Genomic DNA, 17,154 nt, shown 5'->3' with positions numbered 1-17,154 from the left:
GCATCACAACTCCACTTCGGGATCCCACGGAGTCAATGTTTGTGTGATGACTTTGTCTGGCACAATGCTGCTCATGAGTTATAAAACAGATAAAAATCCGTCTGAGTGTACTGTGTCACAGCTTTGTGCTGACATATTTTTCAGTATGTAGGGAGTTCACTTTGGAAACGGGACAAATTCAAATAAATTTCAGCATGCAGCACAAATTGTCGTGTGTTGTTGATTGACACTATTGTCTCATAATCAAGTGCACAACATGCAGGGAGGAGCAACACAGCCAGAGAAATATAAAGCCAATTGTGCCTAATGGTTAGCTAGATCAAGCTTCCTTGTTAATACTTTTCTCATCAATAAAAATGGATCTAATGACTAGCTGTCATGTTGAAGCTCCTATTGATTGGCTTACAGGGGATTTTTAGATGCTTTGCCCTCAGCACTGCGGACCATTTTAGCATCTTTCAGCTCATTGATTTGGTTTTCAAACCCAAGTTAATTTTTTTTTGTTCATTCTCACAGCTCTCATCAATCTTGTTTCTTTCAGCATGCAGCTGCTTTCGCAAAAATCCTCTGATAAACACAGTCTGCAATACCTGCCTTTACCAAACAGCAGACAGTGAGCATCGCTGGTGAACATAGACGCAATTAGCAACTAGAGAGCCTGAGTTTCATGCTAATGTTGCACAGAGTCTGCTGGATGTAGCAAAGCAACTATATGCTAAAATGTGTCCCATAGAAACCTTATAAGTGGATCTTCTCTTAAAAGTTGGCCAAAAAAAAAAAAAATTCAATTAAGGCTTCTCTATGTTTCCAATTATGAAATCCTTGTTTTTTTTTTGTAACAGCAGTTTGATGTATTGCAGAGCTGATTATGGCCCGGAATCACTTTGCTCATAACAATAGTGAAAAGTACATTTGATGCTGTATATCAAGTTTCCATAACAGTTTAGAGTACATACAAGATTTGTATGTGATGTATACAGAGTACAAAATTGAGACACGCAGGATTTGTTAAACTCTGCCTCAGTTTTTTTTTTTTTTTTTTTTTTTTTTAAAGCGAAAACAACATTGTCTCATTTAAAAGCAATAAGTTGAAAAATTGCAAGACAGGAGTTCAGATTGTATGAATTGTTTTCTCTTTGTTCTAACGGGAAACTTATGTACTGCAGCGGCTGCTCTGACAGCGAAACATAATCTGGTCTTGAACAGTCTCACAGTCTTCAACAGCTTTTGTGGCTTTGCATTAATTTGTCATTTCTGGTTGCTCATTTCTGTTAGTCACCTTTTGTTTTGTTTTCCATCCAGGGTTTACATGTTAAAGGGAGGATTTACATTTCTCTTAGCAATATAGATGTTTGAAGATAAGAGGGTGAGATCAACTCGTGCAAATGAACTCACAATTATTCCTCTTTTTGGGGGATTTCAGCTGTTTTCACTGTTTTAAATATGTGGTACATTCGGTGTGCAGTACATCACATGTCAAAATCCTTATGACCACAATTAAGACAAGAGTTATACTTTGATATCTGATACCACTGATCAGCATCAGCACTGACAGTAAACCTCTCCAGATACTCTCTGAGGAGCTCACCAGGTGAGCAGTAATTCATCCCCCTGTCACACACACCCTAAACAACTCATCTGCTTTCTTTAATGACTGTGGAGCTGATAGGACATGCTCCTCCGACAAGCTCACAGCTCAGTCATCCCTAGCTGTCACTAAAGCATAAACCTCTACCTGAGGCTTTAATCCTCCTATCAGACAGGACCTGGACTTCCCCAATAATACAGCTCGCTAACCTGGCAGTAAGTGCCTCAGGACATCCGCATATCCTGATTTTTTCTGACCCAGAAGCTGAAAAGTTGTTTTGTTATTAGATATGCAGCGCTGCGGGGCCTTGACAAGTTGCAAAATGTCAATATTTTCATGCTCTCTGTGGGACCTCATATTGAAGCATGAAAACATGCCAGTATGGCATATAAAGTCGTCCTGAGGTGGCATTAATTCATATTATTTATTTCATATATTTATGACTGCCTCCTTTGATCTTCTTTAAATGGAGCTTTTTATGTAATGAACTTGATTACTTTAAATTTAGCAGCATGAAAATAGAGCCAATAAGGTGTAATATATTTTCAAAACATTATTATTTGGAGTGTATGGAAAATATTCCCTTGTGGTGCACTGGCTTTCAGACAGGATGCTTTTTTGTTTTCAGGACCTCAGCCTTGTAGTTAACAATGATACAGTACGAAATGAAGACAAAATGCTACACTCAAAAAACATCATTCTTCCATCAAATGAATACATCCTCTTATAGACAATAGTATTGATTCACATTATGCATATGGTAAGCCACATATGGTCAGAAATCATTAAAAAAAATTCCATATGAATATTAAAACGTTGATGCTCGGGGAGGTGGTGGTGCATTACAGGTGCAAAACCATTTCTGAAGGATTAGTCGGTGTGCTTCTAAATTTCTCACCAGTAAGCCTCTGAAAAGAGTGACAGTGTGTACAGTATGAAGCTCTGGAAAGGACTGACATTATGCCTTTATGCATCAGTTATAAAAGTTAACAATACATTTGAGTTCAACAGGATCATCCCTGACACCAGGTGTGTCAGTCACAGTGATTTCTGAGTTTTACATGCTGTGCATTGTTCCTGCTGCAGTCCTGTCGCTGTAGAAGACACAATTTTATACACTGATTTACATGTCTTCTTGGTGACAAGGAATCCCTTGTGAGGCCTCAGTCACAGATAAATCCAGTTTTCACATGTGGTGCGAACACAACCACAGCGAAAAAGCGTGAAGAGGAAAATAACATTCTTTTTTTTTTACCAAATGCACAGACGATTCTTTTGTGACTAACGTCTTGAATAATTTATCTGTGACTCTCCGTCAGTCACCACAAGAAGATACATGTAGATCACTGGCATTTTTTTGTATTAAAGTACGGAGGAGATGAAAATTGCACACTTTACGAACATAGTTGCACAGAGGCTGTTAAGAAGGTCACTGAGCTGTTCTCATTTATGAAACAAGCACAACCAAATAAAGAACGAGAATACATGTGTGTTACATGTAACGAGGCAGGGCTCACCTGACAGATTCACTATAATGGAAGTGCTCAGAGCAGCCTAGAGCACTATTGGACTCACATACGCAACGATACTCGCCTGTAAACAGACTTTGTGTAACATCGGTGGGGTTCCTCTATAAGGAAATGCATGCAAAGAGGCAAAACATAAGAAGATTGAGCAGCCCATTCATCAGTCTGACAGCACATTTGCAACATAATGAAACATGCTGCAAATACAAGACAAAACAGAGCTGAGTTACAAAACAAGACATTTTCAAGGGAAACCTGATCAAATGTTTTCCCGTGTCTTCTGTACTTTACATGTATTGTGCATTTGCTTTGTGTTCAGTCATGTTACATATTGTATTGTCAAACAAGTGAATGTGTTTCTCAGTTTGCTTGTGTTTTGTCGATTCGCATGTGTTTACTTACGTTGCAGTGCACCGAGTTCTCAAGGCCACTGCAGATTTTTTTAATAATGTCATTGTAATCTAGTTGAAAAGTACAACTGCGAAACAGACCCCAATCACTGAGGTCTTTGTGAAAAGTGCTTTGCTCAGCTGCATTGTCAGGTTTGCAGATTCACATCAGTGCAGTGCGACGCAACCCTCTTCACCTTCTGCTTTATGCCCTGTCAACTTGAAGGGTACACAACACAGAATTTTATATGAAAATTACTTTTTAGAATTAAAATAGAGATGACTATATCAGAATTCATCCTCCAAAAAAGTTCCTCATGAAATATGTGTCCTTCATTTAGAAATTACACTGTTATACACTAAAATACAAATAAGTTGATCAGCGCAGCCATTTTGTTCACTGAATATTTGTTCAGTCTAAAATGTCTTTGTGCATAATTGTTGCATTCACAACACCCTTCCTTCTAATATCTGCATAGTTATCAGTGGTGAGACTGTAGGGGGTACATAGGATCATTTCAAACCTCATTTAACACTGAACCGTACCCCTTTCTGAAGCCCAAATTGCTCGCCATGGAGCGGCAGAGTGACTCCAGACATTCATTAGCTTAATGAAAACAGGCCACTCTTCTTCTACCGCCCAGCGAGCGCATTCCCGATGTAACCGCAATGACCATCTGCTCCCGAGCTCCCTGCCAGCTATAGGATAGTCCTGTCAAAGCCACTCCTGTGAAGAAAGGCGTCCAGAAAGGTGCCTTAATCATTCAGATCAGAGGACAGGCAAGGACAGTGGGGATGCTTTTTTTTTGTTGTTTTGATTCATCTCTCTGCGTCCCCTGGCACCTCCCTATCCTGGTTGTAGCATTCACTCATGATGTTAATGACGTTCATGAAATAAGCTGAGTGAGCAGTTATTGGAGTTAAGTTGCAGCAGCCACACACAGCTGGCAGGGCAGTTATTAGCTGCACATTCACAGTGGGAGAGGCTGCTTTTTGAAAAGGTTAATATAATTTTAGGGTCGGCCTGTGTGTGTTGTGGTGGGCGGCTGACCACCTGTTCAGCTCCGGAGGTGGTCTCCTATGGTCTCATCCAACAGCAGGCATTTGGAAAGTCAAAACATGTATTAGAATTAAAAATTGTGTGAGATACTACGAACACTCTTAATACTTGTTTCAAGTTGTAATGTATTCTCTTTGTTCTCATCGTCTGCTCGTATGTTTTTCAGAAACTACCCATTTAACTCCAGTTGTGTTATGAGTTTCACCTCTCAGATTAATCACCACTAATCTCAGCAATGTTGTGCCTGCAACAACCCAGAGCTACTTTTCTCAGTATGAACACTAGCTGGTGCACAGTGAGAGGCAAATGATAGTCAGAGCCCCGAGGCTCGAATCTGATAGTTTGTCATCTGGATAGTATTACTTAATTTCCCACTGGGAAGAAACTCATTATTTCTGACTTTATCTCAGCACTGACCTCTGGAACAGTCTCAGCAACGTTATTGGTTTCAGTCCATGTTTCTTTTTTTTTTTTTTTTTTTTTTTCTCAGCACGACATGGATGACCCTAAACGCCAATAAGATCCATGACTAGTAAGGGCACAGTTCAAGCAAAGGATGGACACATATGTTATGCCGGGCTGCAGATGAGGGTCGCTTTCACCTTTAATGTGCTACATACAGAGCACAATTATATTGATTTATTAGAGGCTATGTTACAGCTTTTTCCTCACATGATGAATGGTGAAAGGAATGTGAAATTATATTGATAATATACCTTTAAAAGATCAAATTCCTTTTACATCCAACACCTAAAGAGAGAGTCTGCTGCAGGAACATTTGTCTGCAAATATAAATAAGCTTTTCAGTTTTTGTCCTCTTAGTACATATGTTGGAAACATTGATGAAGATGTCTGATTGCCTTTATCTTCTGTGTCACAGTTTAATTTTGTAGGGAAGCTGCTGGGACCACGGGGAAATTCTATGAAACGATTACAAGAAGAGACAGGAGTGAAGATGTCCATCCTTGGGAAGGGGTCCATGAGGGATAAAGGCAAGGTAAGACAGGTATCGATTCATGTTGAAATATAGTTGTTTGGCCGGTCAAAGAGTAACATTTACAGAGATTCAATTCCAACAAAGCACAGTGGAATATTTTCACAACACCATCTGAGCAATAACTGAGATGAATAACACCCAGAGTAGAATTAATAGCTTTCATTTGACAAACATATGTAGGCGAAAATATGAATGTTTTTTCTGTGTTGTTTAATAGCATATTCTGTAATAGTCAATTATGAATGCAAAGTAATGAATCTCTTTGCCAAAGCCATTTATCCTTTTGACTTGTGGTCCCCCGGAGCCGAACTTATCCGAGCGTGTACGCAGACAGCCCGCTAGATCTGGTGTTCATGCTCTTAACAGGTCTCAGTGTGTTGCTATAGAGTTACATTGCTATTATTACTGTAGCCTTTGATTCACACATCTTGACATGACAAAAGACTTGCAGTCCTACCACCACTTTGGTGAAACTGGAGCTGCATTTCAATACATCAAGAACACGTCGAGGGTACAATAGGGAAGAAGCCGTCACGACGACTTTAAAGCGACGGAAATCAATATTTTTACAAAAATGTATGAAGTGACAGCGTGAAAACAGTGTGACAATATGGAAGGGTTTCCTTGTAGAGATGAATTTACGGAGCATTATCACCTGAATTTGCAGCTACAACAGCTTTTCTGTATACATTGTATTGTTTAGCCTTTCAGCAGCAGCTTCACTGTTTCCATCTGTTTACAACAGACAGCAGTTTCGAGCAAAAACAAAGTTCTTAAACATTACTGTCTACCACTTGCTCGAGATCAAACAGTAGATAGACACAGTTACTGTACAGCTTATTAACACAGCGGAGCATTTAGCAGCTCCAGATTGGCGTTGATAGAGACCAAAAACAGAGCCGAAAATATAGTACATTTTGGATTTACACTCATCCAGTGGCCAGAAACACAACTCCAAATAAATTAAATTTATACAGTATGTTTTCTACAGCTTTATCCATCATGTACATATTGATGAACAGCTTGATGTACTTAAAATGGTCAAACTGACATCACATATTGACCCTGACATCCTTCACTATTTATTGTTACTTTTAAGATCCATCCATTAGCCATGATTTATCGGTTAGAGAGCCATGACAGAGACGAGCAGCTAACAATGAGCGAGAGGCAGGGTTACACTCTGGAAAAGTCAAGATCCTAATGTAAGACCATCGTGATTACAATATATACCAATATACTCTGGAGACCCACAAATCTCTCAGTTGAAGCAGAACCCATGTAATTATTTTTACAGAAACACACAAAATTCCATACTTACATGCTTTAAAGCAGAAACTGATGATCATCAATAGTACTGCTGCTCATAGTTTATCTTTCAATCTGATGCACTTTGCTCCAGTTTCCATGGAGGCGCTGCAGTTGACTAAACTCCAGAACAGTCGCTGACAATCATCGTTCGGGCTGTGTGAGGAAAGAAGAGACTCTAAATCACAGATCTTTTAATCAATAGTAGCGTTACAGAACATACATGCTGACATGAAAGCAAACTCACCCAGCAATGTTAGTACTGCTTTGTTTCTGTCCTCACATGCCTGTTATATTTCAAACTCAAATCTTCTTTTGTGGTACTCTAGTAAGGCGTGATGAAACATCAAATATGAAAAAATTATGAAGACATGTGATTCTTTCTTACTTTTTTCAAAAGTAAGAAAAATGCTTTTCATTAATGATCAAGTCAAAGAGAAACTTGAGAGTTCAAAGATGATAACAACAATCATCCATGTTGGCTGAAAAATGTATACAAACTATTTATTCTTGTCCTTGAAAACATATTAGTTTATTTGTATGTACAACTGTATATTCAAACACTCATACTTTTTACCTTCCTGCTTCGCATAATGCACTTTATAACTGCGCTTGTCATACTTTGCACCATAATTATAAGTTTTTTCCAGCGTCCAATCATAGGTTTATTTTACTGAAAGTTGCTGTTTTAACCAAATATCTTCTGGACGTCTTCACTTTAGGATAGGTCAACTAAAAAAAACTAAAAAATCCTTCAGTAACTGCACTGTTTTGTAATTAGAATTTAATAACTCACATATGGATTTCCATTCAGACCTAATTGTGAGGCTGAAAGCTGACAGCAATTGAAGGCACTGAGACGTTTCTTTACTATTAAATTTTTGGATGTGCCTTGGCTGGTGCAGTAGTTCGTTTAAAATTTTGGCTTACAGCCACTAAGTCCATTGACTTTACTCGTGCTACAAAAACCTGTCTTCAGTGTGTTAAATTAAATAAAGAGGAACTAAAATGTGAATAACTGTCAGCGACATAATAGTTTATTTAACTGCATGCGCTGCTGAGGTTGTGATACTGCACTGAACACGACACGAGTCATTATGAGTTTTTATTATTTACTACATCCCGTCACTAACATAGAAATTCAGTCTGAGGAAGAGCATGCCGTATTGAGCCAACACAGAGGACAATAATAAACCCTTAAACAGTTGACTCTCAGCAACAATGGCTACGTAATGATCTAATTTAGCCTGGTGTTTTCTGTGACTGATATTGATTTTGTGCACAGTCTGAGAAAGTCTAAAAGATCGTGTGATGAGAGTGGCTCCCAAAGGTTAGGACTGAAAGGCCGGTTGCCACTCAGGGCGGCTGGTCTTGGCAGTGTCAGACAGGCACAACAACAAAGTCCCATTACAAGCAAAAGCACATTGTCAAGGCACATTTCTGCCACCTCATCCAGTTTCCCAGCAGGAAGGTAATATTTCAGATGTGGAAATTTTGCATTAGAATGGCTCACCTTCTCACATAAGATTTATGTATGTTCAATATTACACCTATACGGTGGTTAACATGGTGCTGAGTCATAGATTTAAAACAGAGGGTCCTCCTTCCATTTTCCCCAGCAGCCAAAGCAAACACTGCAGTGTTAGAGAAAAATGTATTTCTTCAATTTCTCTTTGAGCTCCTAAAATCAATATAGTTTAACATAACATATAATAATTTTGATTCATTAAACAGCCAGGCATACTGAAGTCATAGCTACATGTGTGCTGCTCCCTGCATTAAACAGTCTCTCAAACATTTCAGTGACAAAGTACTGAAACAACTCCGAGACACAATCATCTGCCCATATGCATGTTTTGATCTGATCCATAATGACCTAGGCTTATCTGACAGAGTATGAGAGGAGTGCTGAAGTCTTTGGAGCGACTTTTAATTAAAACTGACTTCTCCCAGAGGGTAGCGAACGGCCCTGTGATGCAAGGACAAAAGTTTGAATCCCCTGATTGGCCAATGGAGGAAAATGCACGAGTGGCACTCTCACTTCTCTTCACAGCCACCATCAAGGTGTCCTTGAGCAAAGCACTCAACAGCAAACTGTTGCACTGTAGGATGAATGAATACAGGTTTAAAAAATTAAATGGAAGTCAGTTTTTATTGCGTCATGACTGAATAATCTCTACTTTGTTCAGGATGCAACAGCTGCACTTGTAATTGGTTTAAGCAGACAAAACGTCTCCACTCCAGGTCTGACATCACTTCTGACTGTTTGTTAAGGGTAGAATTGATTTACAATTCAGGTGGTTCCTTTTAAAACACAGTTAGCAGTAGCCCCAAGCTATATTAAAGATCTTTAAGCCCTTAAAGCCAGTGTGAAGCCTCAGGCAGGCCTCCATAGGGCCCGAGTTAAGACTCAAGGGTGATTGCACTTTTCTTGAAAGCTTTTGTTTACTGCAGTGACTTCAGTCGACTCGCTGTAATTTAATGCAAACTATCTAAACTGAACATTCGCTTTCATACATTCATAATATTCCTCTGCCTTTTTACTACATAGCCAGTGCTCTGTCGCTTTAAGGATTTATAAGACTGATGTTTGCTTTCATTTCATTGACAAAGGCCTTGTGTCGGTATATCTTCAAAAATGTGTTTCACAAAAGTTTGTTAATCAGCGAATGAATAAGTCATGTTCAATAATATTAGATTTTAAATCTTTATTGTTGCCATTTTTAATCCGAAGACAATCCTAAATCTGCATGATATGTTAGTGTGAGGATGACCTGAACACACACTGAGTAGCTACACTAAAACTGTAATTATCGAAACAACTTGGATTGCCATGAAATTCCTGGTCTACAAGGAAGACTCTAAATGGTCAATGTCCAAATATCTGTAATAACATACACCTTTGTAAAAGTCAACTTGTTAAGGTATTAAACTAAGATGGTGAACATTGGGATACACCTGTGAAACATAGCACGTTAACATTGTCATTGTGAGCATGTTATCATGCCAACTGTAGCACTGAAAGCTGAAACCACGGCTCTACATAAATCTGTTCATGTCAGCCTGTGACTTGTAAGTCTGAACTGGAGACATCTGGGATTTCTTATAATTTCACACTTGGTGAAAAGACATGTCAACAAACGCTGAACGGAATGCACCACTGCTAGCATTTGCACCAAAATGAAATTCAACACTTACACAGTTGATTCAGATAATTTTGTATAGTTTTTTTTGTGTGTGGTTTCACTTGGTAACAAATATGAAACACAGCAAAAGTGGGTCGTATTAGGAACACATTGTGTGTAATATGCCAACTCAGAAGTTTTTTTCTGTTTTTCCTTTTCTGACAACACTAATGCAGCACAAGCACATCTGACAGTTGTTACGACCGTTCATACAATTACATGGCAAACAGTTTTTATGTCTCACATCATTTCTTTTTTGTAATATATACTAACGTTAAAACAGCTGAAACATCTGCACTATTTATCTGTATTGTTTTGTCAACACATAAAAACAACTGGCTTTCAAATAAATAACTTCATTAAAACATTACTATGCAGTAGTGTGGTCACTACATGTTATTCCAAACAAGCTTGTAGGCTATTGTGGTATTTATTGTCATATAATAATATCCTGAACAAATTCATGCTAATTATTTTAATTTTAGGTTCGTGGACTAAAATCCTTCACTTGCGCTCTTATTTTCACAGGAAGAAGAATTACGAAACAGCGGGGAGGCCAAATACGGCCATCTGAGTAATGATCTTCATGTTTTAATTGAAGTCTTTGCTCCACCTGGTGAGGCCTATTCACGCATGAGTCACGCCTTGGAGGAAATTAAAAAATTCCTAGTTCCAGTAAGTTTAATACTTCACCTGATTTTATTACTAATTTTTATTCCGATGTCGTATGCGGACACCAGCTATGACTGCTGACTTGATCATTTTTCCCACAGGCTTATTAACACAAAGCAAACAGTTTCTGAGTTTACAGTATCCAGGGTTTATTTACATAAGAGGGCGATAGAAGCATGAAGTTTTTCCTCTGCTGCTCTACACTACATGCCCTTAGTTACAAATGAAAAATAATGTATTCAGCAATTAAAGTGCAGTATGGAACAACTTGCAAGACTCAACTTATAGCCTGGAGAACTTGGTTATAATTAATGTGCATGTTGTGTACTCTAGCTGAGTCTAAGCTGTAAATATTAATCAAGCTTTGCAAATGTGACAAGCCTAATAGAGGAGTTGTGCTGCATGATTCTTTATGAAGTTCAGGCTTCTTCCTATACCGATCCAATGTTCTTACCAGGATGCCTGCTCACTGGGCAAAGAGGATGATGATACTGCATCTGCACGGAGCAAAACCAAATTCAAATTACTCAAAACTGTCTGCCAAACAACAAGTAGGGAAGTACAGGATTATTAATCTGGTCCTGAGGTTTCTGTGTGTTAGTGTTCAGAAAAAATACCCAAAATGTAAAAATGTTGGGAAACATTTCATAGGAAGTCTTGTAAACGTTAAAGGTATTTGTTTTCCTGTTTGCAGGCTGGTAGTTTAGATTTACTGTAACATTTGTAAAGTAAAGATGAATGGGAAACTCTGAAAAATACTCACCGGATATACAGTATTTTTTCTTAGAAATACTAGTATATCTAATCGTCCTATTTGCAACCTGATGCACTTTGCACTGAGATTCACACCTGCTTGTAGTGTCAGCTTCTTCTTACTTACTTCTCAGGTCTGCGTGAACTTTTAAAATATATGTATGCTTTTTTTTTTTAAATTTATTTATTTATTAATTTTTTTTATAAACCGCAGTATTATGTGATGTTTGTCCAAGAATATAAATGTATTGCTGACAGAGCCTCGGCTCTTTCTTCACTGCAGTGGCTTCAGAAAAGATGAGGTACAGAATGAGTTTACAGAATTGCAGCCACATTTATTATTATTTATTATTATTTAGAATACACGGAGGATGGAGCTGTAATACATGCATTCATTCAATAAGCACAGACAGTTTAGGCCAGACAACAGTCTATTCTCAATCTTTTGTGAAGATCTGCCAGCAGAACTAATGATGCAGAGTGACTGAGGAACCAATTCGATAAGATTTAATGGTGAAAAAAATTACTCGATGAGAAAGAACTGTTTGCCAGTTCGTGGCAGGTGGATGGGACCAATAAAAAAAAAACATTTCATGCTGATTTATTATTACAGATTCTTATCCAAACTGCGAAATATTAGGGGCAAAAATTGTTTTCATTAATTTTATATGTTCCCTCCCTCATGGTGAGACAAAACCCCAGATTATTAAGTGTGATCCAGAAAAAATTAAGTAGAAAGATAGAAAGCATAATGTTGTCCCTATCCCGCTTGCAGCATCTCCACATGTCAATAAAAACACAGAAAATAAAGATCATACCATTGATTTTATAGCACATGCACGCTGCCTCAGGGATCTTATGGATTCGCGAATAAACGGCACATAATGTAACACAACAGGCATCTGTCAGTATCCATAGTGACAGATGTTTCCTGCCTCTGGTGGAGAGTGCCAAGTGCATCCTGCTGTTTGCCTCTTTTTTTTCACTGCTGTACTAAGCATTAAGAGTTGTGTTGTAAAAGTCAGGTTGTCAGAGTTTGACTTCTACTGAAGCAGAAAGGTGTGTTTACAGGTTTTTGGGGTGTACTTGTGCATATGTAGAAAAAAGTGTATAGAGACTTTCATGGATCCAAAGGGAGGAACGTGAAATGTGATGATTGGGGTCAAAAAATACAAGTCATAAAATGAAAAATCCTCAGCTTACCTCAGCTATGTAGGCTCTTCCTGATCTCTGCTTGAAGCTGCATCACACACCTGAATCTGTGACTGAACCATCAGGGCTCATCCTGGGTAATATCAGCACGGAGTTAAACAAGAAGGAAGGAGGAAGAGTTAAAAAAAAAAAACAACAAGACATCAGTTTGTTGTCAGCTCAAAATGTAAAAGCTGAATGTAGCAGTTCTCAATAAAAAACAGAGACTGAATTCATGATCCTGCCACAAACATGTCTGAGTCAAGCCAGCTCTCCCCTGAGGAAAACTCCCACTGCTCCGGCAGTCAATCTACCCCTGCTGGTGCAACATTATGCTTTTGAAACCAAACTAAACTCAACATGATGCAGCAGACAGAATAACCTGTAGCTGTCTCCCACAATGCCACAAGTGCAGTTGTTACTTAGACTGCTGGTTGCAGCTGAAAATCGAAGTATGTGCCAGGACATGAGATACGAATGAGTGCAGCACTCATTTCTTTCTCTTGCAGATGGGTTTTTTGCAACAAAAAACTCAAATGTCCTCCAGTCCTCAAAGTGAAATTAATTTTAATATGCATCATCCCCATGATGTCTGAAAATAAATGTCTTTCCTGTATAATTTAAGATAGACGTCCTCTCACTGAGCTCCCACAGAGCTTGAATCTACAAAAGGGGAAATGTGAATCCACAATCTCCTCATCTGATGCAAAACAAAGTCGTCTTATGTGGTTTGTTGACATTTCTTCCGTTTAAATCTCAAATATCCATCACGTGAATAAGCTGTGTGGCCACTTCCAATTAGAATTCCAGCTGCATTAATTAGTGTATGTTTTGTAATTCATTAAGTCCTGAGCAGAAATAGAGCACGCAGGCCACCAAGGAGTACTGTTTTTCTGAAAAAGCCATGAAGCAAAATCTGACAACAGAAGTCTGTGTTGTGCGCTCAGAATTTTGCTCAAAAGAAAATACAACAAATGCAAACTGGAAATAATCAGTGCTGCTGTAAATACAGACTAAGAGTGAGAAGTAGTGGAGAAGGACAAGCGATGCTGCTCTCAGCTGGATGAGCTGGTGGCCTTCATCCTGGGCCAAATGGCAGCGGGAGCGTTTTGGCAGATCGAGGGTGACACAGATGCTTGAACATGATTTGTGGTAGTAATTTGCTTTTGAATAAAGTCAAACGAGAGTCAGACAAAATATGGTTCCTATTAAAACTGACTCAGGTCAGCTTGGATTTGCTTTCTACGCAATTTATTAGGTCCATATACGATCCCAATGAAGAAGCCTGAAGACCAACTAAAGATCGGTCGGGGGTCACAGAGCCAAATACTCTGCACCATCGTCTTCATCATAGATTCAGACTGTGTTGGGTGTTCGTTACAGTGCAGGACTAACTTTATGTCAGGTTAACTTTGAAAGAATTTGTGATGTGAAATAGTTACATTCTTAAAATGCATGAGCAGTATGTATTACTCTCTATATATGCAAATTTCAGGTGTAGAAAAATATCACATTTCCACTTCTGTCCATCCAGCTCTGATATTTCGTGTATGAGAGTTTTTTCTGAAGCATCTGTCTCACCATTGTGAGGTCATCTGGGTGGATGGGTATTATATGAGTCCTTTGAATCAGCTGATCTAATACGAGATTCATTTAAACACACATTTAGTTTGTTCCTAAAGATTGAAATCAGTACATTCACATCATGCACCATGAATCTTCTTTGTCTCTATATTATATACTATTTTCTGAGTCTTTGCCACTGTGATAAAAGTGATCAGTCCCTTACAGAACAAAAAAAAACAGTTTCCCATGTTTTCCACATGTGGTCACATGTATGAAACATGGTTATCACATGTTGCAACATGTGATAACATCGGAAAAATATGTGGAAAGGTTCTCACTTGGGAATCTACATGGGCTTCAAAGATTACACCATAAAAATGTTCCAAAACCACCCATGGGCAAAATACATGATTTACATGTGCACAATCACGTGTCACAAACTGTGCTGTTTATGATAAATTATTGTGTATCGATAAATGTATCTATCCTCCCTGTTTAACCATAACAGTCACTTGCGCTTGTACCATCATAGTAATCCAATAAACGCCATATGATTTATTCGGAAGTTGAGATTGATTTGTTTTCTTTGGCTGTTTATTTTTTTTTTAAGATTAGTTTTTTGTCTGAGAACTATATTTCCTCAGTAAAATCATATCACGGGTCTCACGGGAGATCCGGCTTGACAACATCTCTTTTAATTAAAGATTGAATCCACTGAAATTGATGGTTCAAAAAGGCAGTGTTTTGTGTATTTTTGTCAGAAGAATATGAAAGGATGCAGAAGCAGTTCCTTCAAAAATGGTCCTACAGCCAACAGACTCATATCACTGCAATATAAGACTATATAAGTCAATGCAGCCAGTAACAGAGAGACGTAGCAGCAGGTAGAGTCAAACACGAGAGTGATTGGTTTCACCACGCTCCATGTGTTGACCTCTTACAGTCTAACTTTGGCTCTGTGAAGGGCATCATGTGTGTACAAGGTCACACATGGTCAGAATTAATCTCAGTGAGCAAACAGTCTGTGCCCGAGGAGCCTCAGCATGGGCTTTATCTCTGTATATTCATGTTAACGCCTCTGTCAACAGTCAACTTTTACAAGCTCCGGCAGGTTTGTTGTGCTTTGGATGAGCTGCCAGCTTCCTAATTAAGAGCTGTGCCAGTCTCCTTCAAACCAACATAATGCTGAAGGCCTCGTTAGTTCATTAATAAGAGGAGTACATGTGTGCAGCACATCAAATGTTTTGAAACTCTACCACAAGGATTTATTTTTTTCTCATCTTCGGTGACACACGGGTGTCAGTCTCTAAAACCTGTTCATCACATGGTCCCTGTATGACACATATTCTATTTCTGTAAATGAAGAACAACGTGACATCCTCCGCATCTTATTCTGCCCACTTTCTTGATATGAATAATGATGTCTGGGGTTTGGTTCCGACTGGAGACCTTGTTGCATAGAATTTCCTGTCACATGTCTGCAGTCCACCTAAACAGCCCAAAAATAGCTAAAAAAAAAAAAAAAAAAAATAGATGTGACAAGATTTGTTGGTTTAGAGATCTTTTTTGTCTAATGTTTTTCTTCCATAAAAATGAATTTAATTAATTAATACTTAAAAACAGTAACAGTGCATATTAAACATCTGGGTGAAGTTAAAATTAAGCAAACAAACTTTTGAGTAGAGGAAAACGTTGCCCCTTTTCTTAGATATTCTGCTGGTCGGCATGATGGTGCAGCGGTTAGCACGGTGGCCTTTTTGGGTGGAGTTTGCACATCATGCAACATGCACGTTAGGTTGTACTAAATTGTCCGTAGGTGTGATTTGGAGCACGGATAGTCGCTTACCTTTTTGTGTTGGCCTTACGATGAACCTGCAACCAGGATCTGACCAGCTTTTCACCCAATTTCAGCTGCTATAGATTCCAGCATCCTGTGACCCTGTACAAATAATGAATGGTTAAAAGTTATAAGTGCGTGGTGTGTGCTGAATACCTACTAACATTATCAAGCTTAAATTAAGTTTCTGAAGAAATATATGAATATATTATGATTACAAGAAGAGTGTGATTACAGATTTGATGTCTGATAATAAGCCTCTAAAAAGGAGGTTACATTTCACAAAGTTTCAATTGAGATTTTTCTGTGTTCACACAGAACTGTTTAAATCTGAAGATCTGATTGCATTTAGTGTCAAAATTAGGTGAAGTTGTAATATCCTCATGATTAAATATCATGAGATGTATGATCCTGTATTATAGGTAGGACAAAAAGGTGACTATGATGACAACTCAAACTGAAAAGTGTGTCTAAGTTGAAATAACTGAACTTTGTTAGCAGTGAACTATACTTGTTTGAAAAATTTGTTTCAAAAGACAAATTGTGGGTCTTTCTGGCTCTGTGACACCAGTTCATGCAGTGAAAAAACAAACAACAAAGTTACAAAATGTGTCTGTCAAAAACACTGACAGTGTGTCGCTGCCTCCACTGCTTTGTTGTCATTACAAAAACATTTTGCCCGAGGTACTGAATCTTGTGGGCTTGGCTCGAGTGTTTCTGGGAAATAATCTGTCAGCAATGACAAGATAATGAATACTGCTTTGTCCACTCTCTTATCTCCTGTGTAATGATCATGTTTGATATCGGGTTGAGAAAAGTGGTCTTGAATCACAAAATAACAACATTCTATACAAAGCTGCTGAAACTGTCAATTACAAGTTGTGTGTGCTGATGTTATGTTGCCTTAAAAAGATAAAGAGTTTGTGATTCAATTTCCAGTTTGTGCCTTCTTTCATCTCAACACATAGGTTTGTGAAATTATTTGGAAATCTGACCCTGATTTGATTGGTTTGACATTATTTTGTCTTCAAGTCAAGGAGGCACATTGTTTTTCCTCTTTACTAATTTTTTAATCATCCAAA

At 38.3% G+C, this 17,154-nt stretch overlaps 1 protein-coding gene across 4 annotated transcripts in view; it reads left to right on the top strand.

The window, feature by feature from the left end:
- The window catches only part of khdrbs2 (KH domain containing, RNA binding, signal transduction associated 2), a 61,393-nt gene that overhangs the window by 17,643 nt on the left and 26,596 nt on the right, over positions 1-17,154 (top strand). For all 4 annotated transcript variants that reach the window (XR_011311600.1, XR_011311598.1, XR_011311599.1 and 1 more), the window contains exons 3-4: positions 5,444-5,560; positions 10,582-10,728. Coding sequence is in view for 1 of the 4 variants with exons in the window: in XM_069713928.1 (XP_069570029.1) it covers positions 5,444-5,560; positions 10,582-10,728 (264 nt within the window). In the remaining 3 variants the exon portion in view is untranslated. The remainder of the gene's footprint in view (positions 1-5,443; positions 5,561-10,581; positions 10,729-17,154) is intronic.

The sequence above is a fragment of the Brachyistius frenatus genome, unplaced genomic scaffold, assembly GCF_029030835.1.
Source record: "Brachyistius frenatus isolate BFR_SWC_R1_liver_20210118 unplaced genomic scaffold, ASM2903083v1 Contig_124, whole genome shotgun sequence".
NCBI lineage: Eukaryota > Metazoa > Chordata > Actinopteri > Embiotocidae > Brachyistius > Brachyistius frenatus.
The sequence above is the reverse complement of the archived record's forward strand: the minus strand, read 5'-3'. Positions and strand labels throughout refer to the sequence as shown.